The sequence below is a fragment of the Akebia trifoliata genome, chromosome 10, assembly GCF_017979445.1.
Source record: "Akebia trifoliata isolate Shusen 1 chromosome 10, ASM1797944v1, whole genome shotgun sequence".
NCBI classification, from domain to species: Eukaryota; Viridiplantae; Streptophyta; class Magnoliopsida; order Ranunculales; family Lardizabalaceae; genus Akebia; species Akebia trifoliata.
The window spans coordinates 357,852-368,767 of record NC_141384.1 but is presented as its reverse complement, the minus strand read 5'-3'; the positions used below and the strand labels follow the sequence as shown (position 1 = coordinate 368,767).

At 33.5% G+C, this 10,916-nt stretch overlaps 1 protein-coding gene and 1 long non-coding RNA gene across 2 annotated transcripts; both read right to left on the bottom strand.

Moving 5' to 3' along the window:
* Positions 1–621: 621 nt before the first annotated feature.
* On the bottom strand, positions 622–5,055 carry LOC147392535 (P-loop containing nucleoside triphosphate hydrolases superfamily protein). Its single transcript, XM_086455043.1, has 12 exons — positions 4,731–5,055; positions 2,826–3,220; positions 2,563–2,642; positions 2,413–2,464; positions 2,264–2,305; positions 2,101–2,179; positions 1,881–1,912; positions 1,727–1,795; positions 1,554–1,628; positions 1,350–1,466; positions 1,197–1,247; positions 622–949 (listed from the first exon to the last, which is right to left on the bottom strand). Exons 1-12 carry the CDS (start codon positions 4,963–4,965, stop codon positions 806–808), a joined length of 1,371 nt encoding a protein of 456 aa, XP_086311169.1. The 5' UTR covers positions 4,966–5,055; the 3' UTR covers positions 622–805.
* Positions 5,056–7,181: 2,126 nt separating this feature from the next.
* Positions 7,182–10,690, bottom strand: LOC147392534 (uncharacterized). Its single transcript, XR_015182060.1, has 4 exons — positions 10,023–10,690; positions 9,382–9,469; positions 9,221–9,254; positions 7,182–9,100 (listed from the first exon to the last, which is right to left on the bottom strand). It is a non-coding gene; the product is annotated as an uncharacterized LOC147392534 (long non-coding RNA).
* Positions 10,691–10,916: the final 226 nt, after the last annotated feature.

Below are 10,916 nucleotides of genomic sequence, written 5' to 3'. Positions count from 1 at the left end.
AGTCACCCTGTCTGTCAAGTTAAGCTACAAAATCATTAATTACACTTTTAATTAATGTGGGACTTTTTTTTTTTTTTTTGAGGTGAAGGATATTTCCTTTTTGAAGACTTGTTCTTTAAGTGGGGACCACGTGTGTAATGGGTTTTTGTCTTTGTTTTTCTTGTTGCTTTCTGGACTTGTGCTTTTGTTTGTTTTTTCTCCCGGGGGAGTACTTGCCCTTTTTTCAGTAAAGTTTTTGCTTATTAAAAAAAAAAACAAAAAAAATCACCCATTTTACTACTACTGCATCACGCCACGCCACTCCACTTCAAAATATATTTAGCATCTAAAACATCATTTTAAGATAGTTTCTGAAGAAGCTGCCATCTCTCAAACATTTGGAGGAGCTTTTTGCCTGATTTATTTCAGGACTAGAGAGTTCTTGGAATTCTATGAACCATCTTGCAGTGAAACGAAACTTAAAAAGATTATTATTAGTATTATTTTTTTGGTGTGCAGCAGCTGTTATTGTTAACCTCTGATTGTTTAAATGGCTTGTTTAACCTTCAATGTGTCTTTGCAATGAGAGTCAAAAATAGTTCCTTCAGTGAGGTATCAATTTCACCCACAATGAGAAAGTGCTAATGAGAAACTTCCCTTCCAATTAATCATTTCTTTCTACGTACATACGACATTTACATGTAACCAATACTGGCTTCTTTCATGGATCTTACTCTTCCTGTAATCAATAAATCTCGTCCAGCAAACAAAAAAGAAAAAACCCTTCTACTAGTCATTCCAATCTTCCAATTGACGTCTCACTTAACTAATTCCCAAAGATGGGATTCCTTTCTTGGTCAATTTCGACAACTAGGAGATGCTCTAGATCTGAACCATTTGGTCCTTCCGCATAGAGTGTGGGAAGGTAAGCGTTGTAAGCTGGAAGGTAACGTGAAACAAAGTCCAAAACCTGCAAAATAACAATAAAGTTTAATTTCATAAACCAACCACTAATCACAAGTCTGTACACCTCATAAACCATAATCACATTACCCCCAAAGACACCAATAATCAAAATTAGGCGTATTCTTCTCTTCCTAATTTGAATTTTCATTAAATTGCAATGAAACTCGACCCAATTTTTTTACTATTCAGATTGAACTAAATAAATAATGCGGCAAGTAGGACTCTGAAGAGAATAATTGATAGAAACCCACCTCTTCATCAGACATTCCAGGTTTGCCGTCCTCCCTCATGGCAACCTCTGCCTGCAAATTTATCCACAATATTATGTTATACAAATCGGATAGTGAGGAATATAGTGTTTTACATTGCAGAGGTAACAAATATGTTTTAACAAGATAGCAAACCTGCAATCGCCACTGATAGACACAACTTGGGTCCTTAATCTTGATTATTAACCATGAATTAATGAGCTTGTCCCACACATCATAATAAGCTTCAAGATTTTTGTTTACCACCTCCAGCTGGAAAATAAAGCATTTCTTTTTAATCAAGTCCATTTGAAATCAAACCATTTAGGGGTGTTGGATTTGTTTCAAAGGATTTCTAACCTGTGGATCGACAGCTTTGACAATTTCCGTTGGAAGAGGTTTGAAACCAAGCATCCAACCTTCGAACAAGACCACCTAAAATGACCATCGAAAGAACAACAGAAATGAGAAAAACTAGACAGTAAGTGGTGGTTTTATAATTAGAATACACAACTCGAGGAAGATTATCGTACTGTTAATGGCCCTTCAACCTCTGGCCATGTTGAGGGATCAGCTCTGTCACCCCTCCCACCATATGCGGACTACAAAAGAATACATCAATAGTAAGTACCCTCTAATCCTAAATTTATCACGAAATAAATGAAGTAAACGATAGTGTATACCTACTTTATCATACCGTGGTAGCTTCAATTTCATACCTGAACAGTATAACACATAAGCCACCATTATTTCTTGAAGGGGCTCCATTTTAACAAAGAATATAAATAAATATAACAAATAATATTATTTTCTCTTTGAAAAATAAATTAAACATATCTAATATTAAGCCAATTAAAAAGTAGATTACTAGATCCATAAAATGGGAAGAGGTAAGAGGATGTCTTACCTTCCTTAGTCATTTTGGTTAAAGCTGTCAGTGTTTCAAATGACAAAGATAGATCATGGCTTCCAGCATTCCCACGAAGCTGAAAATTTAAAAAAATAAATATTTAGAAAATGCATCTTATTTATATTGCAAGTACAGACGTAAAAAGTATTTCAATGGATACCTCTAAGAGTGCATTTCCTGGATTTTGATCTCTCAGCTTAGCCTGCAATTAAAAATAAATCTCATCAGGGATTTTTTTTTTTTTTTTTTTGTGAAAGAAATGGAAAAAGAACAATGAAAGGGAGTAATCTATTTTCCCAGTATATTTACCTGATCCTCTGCAGTCAAATAGAAGTCATCTATCGATATTGTGGCCGACTTCCTGAAATTTAAATAAGTCATGAGATTCATAATTCTTGAAAAGAAAGCAAAATGAAAACTAAGAAATATAACTTTTTCAATTTATTTTTTGCTTTGTACCTGCCAGTGACCTTAAAAAGATAATCTAGAGCAAAGACAAGAGTAGTCTTTCCACAACCTTGTGGCGCACTAAAACCAATCTGCACCATAGAGAGATGAGATAATACATAGGTAAGCTTCTCTTTCACTTACCATAACAAACCATTTTTAAAGGACAATATGGTTAGCTCAAGGCATGTTCCAAAAACAATCGAACATATAAGACATCGGTCGTAAAAAGCTCTTAAATTAAGAAAACAACATGAATTGAACAGCACACATACCACTAAAGGAGGGATATCTTCCCCATCTTTGAATTTTGACCTGTGTTGCGAAATCTGATCTTCACACCAGAAGAACACAGGTATATAGTAGTGATAAAGCCTAGATTTCTGTGGGATTGTCAGGTTAAGGTCATTGAGCTGGAATAATCTGCACAAGTAAAGACCATACTCTAACCACCTATCAATACTCTCTGCAACCATTTCTGGGGTGGAACCTAATTTTTTTAAAAGTGGACCCGAGCATATGAATTTGAAGAGGTCCTCAACAGAGGAAACCACAGCAGGGGCCGTAGGAAATACAGAATTCAAAGGCCTACATCCATTACTGGTGACCCTTTCGTAACATGTGGAACTGTCTTGCACCCAAGAGCATCTATGAGCAAGAGGAAGAAACCCTGAGAAAAAAGAAAAAGAAGGGATGATGTCATTAGCTCCAAAACCTTCAATTGTGTAGGAAAAAATTGGTAAAACACTGATAACCAATGACTTAGTCTATAGAACACTAAGTGTACCAGAATTATTCGATGAACCCACTACACTTTCCAAGCAGGATTTTTATTTACTTTAACTGTTCAAATTGTAATATTGATACTTGAAATTCAATCTGATATCATGAATTGTGCAATATTTTTTCTCTTTTTCCAGTTCTTTCATTTTGGGTATTGATGAAAAGGTTCAAGCTCAGAAATCTGTTGGCAAAAATTACGTGGCCAGTTTATTTTTAACAAATTTGGCAGTTCAAATTGTAAACTTAATACCCCCAAGATTTTGTGCCTCTTTGGATCTCCATTTTCTTCCAGAAAAAAAAAAAAGATATGTTAAAAGGGTAAATTCCCAAATAATAATTATAAAAGTTTTCGGTATTTCCGAAGTGTTGCTTTTGTTGAAAAAGTTATCACATAATGTTGACGATTTGATCCCATTTTGTGAACATTCATGGTAGTTGTGTCAACACATGTAACACTTTCAGTATTTTTGAAAATTTCAGTAATTATTTGGTAATTTACCCATGTTAAAAAGCATTTAACAGGTCCCTTATCTGAGATCCCCTGGAAGAAACAATTGAATCATTGTACTCCCTACCCTTTTGAGATCAGATAACTTAATCTCTACTTCTTTGTGGCCATCAATTGGAAGGGTTGAAGATAAGGAACACATCTTCATAAACTAGAAGGATAGATATAGTTTCACAAATTTAACTTAACTGTTTTAATTATAATCTAAACATCCAAAATTTAATTTGATCTTTTCAAATAAATGAGACTTTATAGTTTCTACTTTGTTCTTTTAGAGTATCCATCTACAAATAGGAAATCAATGTTTTACAAACCTAATAATAATAAAAAGTAGAAACAGAGAACTCAGACAAGCAAAAAAAATTGAACTTTTGTATTATTGATTGTGTGTGTGTGTGTTAGTAGAGCATTGGAAAATCATCAAATCAAACAAAACCCTTTTCCCCCAATTGATCCAAAACAACATAAAATATTATAATAATTCTTTATGTAAAGTTCACCCCCATCCCAAAACAAAAACAAAAACAAAAACAAACAAAAAAAAGACAGAAAAAACGAGGGGGTATCTGAAGAAAAAAAGAAAATGGAAAAAACGAATAATTTAGCAAAATAAACCATGTTCAAGCATTCCAAATGAGAGAGGGAGGGGAGAAACATTAAAAAAAAAAAAAAAAATTAGAGCTTAATTGGTAGAAAATGGAGCCATTTTGTTCACTCAAAAAAGAAGAAGAATCCCAATGAAAAAACCTCAAAGGGTATCTGATAACATAGGTTTCCAAGAGGGATTGAATTAGACCCAAATTAAAAAGCCATTGGGCTGGAGAAAATAAAATTAAGAAGGTAAAATTAGCAGGAAATTAATGTGGAAAACGATTAGGAGGAAATTTACCTGATTTAGCTGTGTGTAGAGGCATGGTGGAGAGATTAGTGATAATAGAGGAGAAAGGGTTGTTGGAGAGATTTGTTGTTGTTGTTGTTGTAATGGTGATATGAGAATGAGAGAATTGGTGGTATTTATAGTGGGGAGAGAAAGAAGAAGAAGAATAGGAATTAGTAGTAGTAGTAGTAGTAGTATGGAATTGTGTCGTGGGCTGAGATAAGATGTTCAGAATCGTCCTCGTCATCTTCTCAGAACCTTCTCTCTTTCTATCCTTCTTCCAACCAAAATTGCGCGCAAAACCAGCACCACACTTTAACCAACCGTCCGTTCGTTCGTTCGTTCGTTTCTCCTTACATCTTTCACTTGAAATTACTCAACTGTCCTCCAAATATTTATTTATTTATTATTATTTTTTTTTTGAATTTTGTTAAAGTGCAATAAATACACTTTCCTTTCTTAGTTTCACCAAAAAATACACTTCCCATTTCGGAAGTGTTTTTATTGCACCTTATTTTAATAACTAAAATTTTAGGATTTAAACTTTATTTTACTTTGTAATTTTTTTTGTAATCTTTGCTCGTACTCTACTTTGATTCCAACTTAATTAAGACACTATTTTTTTTCTTAAATTTAATCTGAATTTACGTATTTCAAGATAACGTAATTTTGTAAATATGATTCTGAAACAAAAAAAATATTTCTTGCAAAAATTATTGAACTAACAATAATTTCTTTTGACATAATTGAGAAAGAACAAAAAAGATTTAAAAAAAAAAATGAGTGTAATATTTTTTTTAATTATTTTAGGAGTGTAATCATCCAAATGAAATGCGAAGGTAAATTTTTAAGTGATGGGGTGCAATTGATAATGGGTGGTGTGCATCTTATTATTTATGGTGTCAAAATTAGAATGAGTAAGACCAGAGCAAACATGTACTGGAAATGACAATTGGGTAGACCCCACCAAGATACTACACTAAATAATTGCCTTGATCTTTAACAAATCACAATTATTGAAATATTCATAAATTTGTTTTTTTTTTTTAAGGCAAATATGATCAGAAAGGGACGGTGTACGGTTATCAAATCATGAGTGGCTGTTCTTAGTTTTAGTAGAGAAGAAAATAAATGAGTCTTTTCTTGTTATAACAAGGAGGAGCACCTTTCATTTTAATGATTCCACCCAAAAAAAAAAAAATCCTCAAAATTCTATTAGATTAAGTTTTTTTAAAGGGTAATTTAGTAATTTAGGATCAACGTCAAAAATACGTATCAGATAAACATGGAGGTGGTTTGGGTGGCGGAAGGTCCAATCTAGAACTTAGTCAGCGGCGCTACCAAGAAATGGGTGGCGATGCCGCGTGTGATGATGGGGATCCCAACTGGAGGATAACCATCTACTTACTGACTTAAAAAGACTAAAATACTTCTATTTCTTCCTCAAAACTACTAATTTGCCACTGGCCTTTGGATTTCTAAAAAGTTAATTTTAGATACATTACCCCTTCCGCATTTTCATCAATATTACAATGTAATGTGGTTGGTTGTACCTCAATCTAAAATTAAAATAAAAAATCATTTTTTAAAACACTCTTAATATACAAGTTGCACTTTATTAAATTATTCTTTTTGGCACCAATTACAATGTATTAAGCTTTCAAACTGTTTTATTTAAAAATTGATAAGAACATATGTTTGTATCTATACCACTTGAAGGTAATTAGAGATGATGCGGTGCAAGCAGTCCCTAGTAGACTAGTCTCACTTAAGGTGGGTATATTCCTTGGGCTATCTAAGAAAATAAATTTAGTTAAACTCATAAAATCATATGTGAGTTGATTTTTTTTACTTATTTTTCTCTTAGGCTATGTTTGAATTGAGAGAAGTACAGAGAGGAGGAATTCAATTTTCTTTCATCATGTTTGAATTTATAGAAAATAATTTAAGATAATTTTAAAATTTTAAAATATCTGAAAAGAGATTTACGGGTCATCGAATTGAAATTATAAAATATTTTAAAAAGATTTCTCCTTTTATTTTCTCTCCACTGGATGGTCTACAAAGAGCTTGACATCCAATATCTGCAGAAGGGTACAGTAACCACGTAATCATATTATATTATAAAGAAAACGAGTAAGTGCCACGTGTCATGTAAATAAAGAAAAAGGTTCGTTGGGGGAGCTGTACCTGTAGTGTACAGGATCTCCATTTTTAAAAAAAATTATTATTTTATGAAGTAGGTATTGACCGCTATCCCAACCGACTTTTGGACAAGTCGTGTGCTTTTAGGATGATACTTTCGTGTGAGAAATAATTTTTTTCTTTCAAAATTCATAGAATTTGGTACTTAACAGAAGCATAGGATCATGTTTTTTTTTTAATGCCAAGAGGTGAGAGACCTTAGTAAGACTAGGGTCACTCAAGTTTTAACATAAATATCAATATTTCAAAAAAAAAAAAAAATACAAATATTATCAATAAAATACAAGTATATCAATAGAATGCATCGGGATCCCAACAAGGCCTAAGGATTTGTACACCCCAAATCCACTTATTACATATTTAGAGCTGGGCTTAGGCTTGAGTTAGACCCATCAGTAGCCAAGTCTGTCTCTTAATCCGATAATATGTGAGGAATTATGCTATTGACACCCCAAATCTACTTATTACATTACACAATTAAAATAAAAGGCATAATAATAATAATAAATGGGATTAGAACATCATTCTCTCCGTTTTGGGAAATGTTAGTTCTCCACGACACAAACATTAAGAGGTTGGAGTAGGCGATGGAGCATCAAGTGTGCACCACTCCTTTCTTATCTCCTCTGCATATTGACTAGAAGATCTCTAATAAAATCAGATTTGACGAGATCATAATTATCATACAAGCAGATTCGTATCCAACGATCGAGCCATAAAGAAAAGTTTGACTTCAACTACACCTAAGGTAGTGGTGGTGATATCCACGAGGTTGATTATAATACCAAAAAATATATTTTTAATTGCATCCACTTGTCATTTAGTAGGCTTTCTTTGAAGCAATGGATTTAGTGCGTATTTTATAATTCGAAAGCTAGATTTGTTGGTCAAATAAATTTTTTAAATTGAGAATTATATTTAATATAATATGTGGAAAGTTTCTAATTCGACCCAGATCAGTCAAAATTCAATAGAGTCCAGTGGACTCTAATCGAGTTCCAGTCAATAAAGTCCAGATCACTCCGAACCCAATCCACAAAAGCCAAGGCCCAACCCATTGAAAGTGTCCTAGAGCTAGACTAGACCCACTCAAGGGGGAAGGAATGATACAACATAAAATTTTGTCATTTGTAGATTATCTTAAAGTAAGGCTGCAACCTGGGCGGGTTAGACGGGTTGGAGGGTAAACCCAGGCTCAACCAAAGTGGCATAATCCTCAACTTGACCTGACCATCGGGCCTGAGTTCATTAACCAAGCAAACTCAAGCTTGAGCTTCTAAAATATGGTTGAGCTCGCATTACCAATAATCTTTGGTAGCCATCAAAGGACTTCACATGGGCGAAAAATAAAACTACACAGACAGGGGTCTGGGAGAACCAGAGCCTTTCAAAAAGCTACGGAAAAAATAAAAAAACAGAAATAAAATGGCAAGGCAATAATAAATGAATGAGAACTAAGATCAGATTGCAATTGCAACACCAAACAAATAAGTACTCAAAATCTAGAAAAGACTTCCGTCTGATGGATCATCTGTTGTGTCAATCTCAAAGGAATGTAGTAATCAGCTATATACGTTCACATTGAAAGAGTGTTTCCATCGGTTTCGGAGATGAGAAAGCCGCAACACACTTAAACTGCCACCAGGACTCTAGAAAATACGTGGGACCAGGACTCTAGAAAATGGTTACAAAATTATGTATTTAACTCGAAAGTATCTAAATTCAGTGACAATATATGGGCAACAGAACCATAATTGAAAGCCAATGCAAGCTTTTCACATTTTACTCATACAAGTTTTTACCTTATCCTGCTTGTACTTTTCGCGAATAGCATTTAGAGGGCAACCCTTAGCATTCATTTGCTAATCTTGCAGTGCAAGAATTACAACTTTCAGGTCCAATGCCTTGTAATTGGTATAGTGCTCTAGAGTGGGATTCTCCAAGAATGGTAAATGAAGTGAGGTTTTACTTATGTAGGGGTGTACAATCAAACGAATGGGGACAACTGGCCAAAATTGCAGACCCATGGATGGCCTGATTGATCAAGTGTCCATATGGCAAGGAATACGGCAGATGCTGCTATAAGAGAAGGAAGGATCTTCAGGAACTCATACTCAACCAAAGACAATTCTGCTAGATAATTGGCCAAGAACTCCAACTCTCTCTAGACTTGGGGCCTACAAATCAGATTGTAAATTTGCGAGCTAGATTGTTTCTAAACAGAAATCAAAATGTGAAATCTTTTTTCATTTGGATGTAGCCATGTAAGTTGGATATGAGGAAACCAGATAATTTACCTTATAAGAAGCTTGAGTCTCTCGAAGGAATCGCCTACAAAAAAGAAAAATAAAAGGTAAAATATGAGGGAAGAAGAGTGCATTATACACTTCAGTGGAACTACATTAGGAGAAATTCATTCAGTAGTTGATAGGAAAGAATTGGGATAAGCTGAGGTCACCTGAGGAAGGTCTGTATGGTTGGTGTTAATAGTTGGAAGCCCAAACAGTTAAGCACTTGAGTCTCCATTTTAAGTACCTGTTACTTTACTGAACAGTCAAGCAAACTGATCAAGAAACAATCTATAGGTCCATACGCAATATTGTGTAAATGGATTAGATTCTATGAAATTAAGCAGATAGACAAACAAAACTACCACTACACATATAGATCCAACAGAAAAGGCTTTACAGTTAAAATTTTATGTGACAAGTTAAATTATTACAATCTGAAAATTTGTTAAATTTAATAAATAAATAGCAAAACCAAGATCAAAAGCACATACACTAGTAAACAATACATTTCAATGGCATCCAACTTCCTAAATTCATCCACAAACTTGATTATAACAAAAACGTCAATCCAAACATCAAAGTTCAACAAAAAAAAAAAAAAAAAGAATAGAGAAATTTAAACTGATTCCTTAAGTTTCCAATCCAAATTCATCCACAAACTTGATTATAACAAAAACGTCAATCGAACAATCGCTAAATGCACAACTATACACTAGTATAAACAAGAATGAACAGAGAGAGAGAGGAGAAAATGGAGATCAAAAGCTTCAAAACAACACAATGTGGCAAGAAAAATTGTCTCACTCACAGATCTGTTTGTAGAACTTCAAGATTATCGATACTCCAACAAAATCCATACACCCTAGCTGACACAAAATTAGAAGAAGAGAAAAAAAAATTGCGCACTCGAATTCGAAAAAAAAGCGAAAAATCAAAACTAGGACCTTGCTTTCCTACTTTAGCCCAAGACCATTAATGGCGGTCGGACAAAACGAGAAAATGAGGAAAATAAGAAAAAGAGGGGGTGATTTGGATATACCCCTCTAAGTTTTGGTGAATATTTGAGATACCCGTATTTATTTATTTTATTTTTTTCCATTCTTTTCATATCTTCTTAAAGGTCCCTAAGCATTTCTCTTGCTAAAATTGTATATAAGTACTTTCTAATTTTGTAATTATCTAAAAGTACCTCATAAACTTCCTATAACATTACCCTTAGCATTTTACCCACTAGGTGTGCAACTTGGTCCGGTTCAAATCGAGAAGGTGGTTAAGTTCTGGGTTAAGAAATAGAGAATCAATTAATTTGGTTTGATTTTTTATTCAAGGCATGCATAGAACCAAACCAAGCCAAACCTAGAACCGGATTCTCATGTAATAAATAAATATATTTTAGGAGTTATAGGACATTGATTACTGACTTTTTTATGAAAAAATTAATGACTTTTTTTTATTATTTATTATTGATAAGTTAATGATTTATTATTTGAAATTTTAAGTTTATTATATATTCAGATTTTTTTTAATTGTGCTGGATTGTCCTTAGAAAAGTATGAAATGGGGTCAATCTAAAGTCACTGCTATTTTTCATTAAAAATATGTTACTTCCAAATGAGTTTATAGAATTCTTACAACTATTAGAACCAAATCAAACTAAACCGACCTTAATTCAGTTCTACTGACATTGTGGTTCGATTTGAAT

Bases quoted from the DNA above. Each gene is read 5' to 3' on its own strand.
- LOC147392535 (XM_086455043.1), bottom strand. From the start codon at position 4,965: ATGACGAGGACGATTCTGAACATCTTATCTCAGCCCACGACACAATTC. The intron at 1,913-2,100 runs GTAAGACATCCT...TATACTGTTCAG, and splicing joins AACCAAAATGACTAAGGAAG to GTATGAAATTGAAGCTACCA. The intron at 1,796-1,880 runs GTAGGTATACAC...ATTCTTTTGTAG, and splicing joins AGCTACCACGGTATGATAAA to TCCGCATATGGTGGGAGGGG.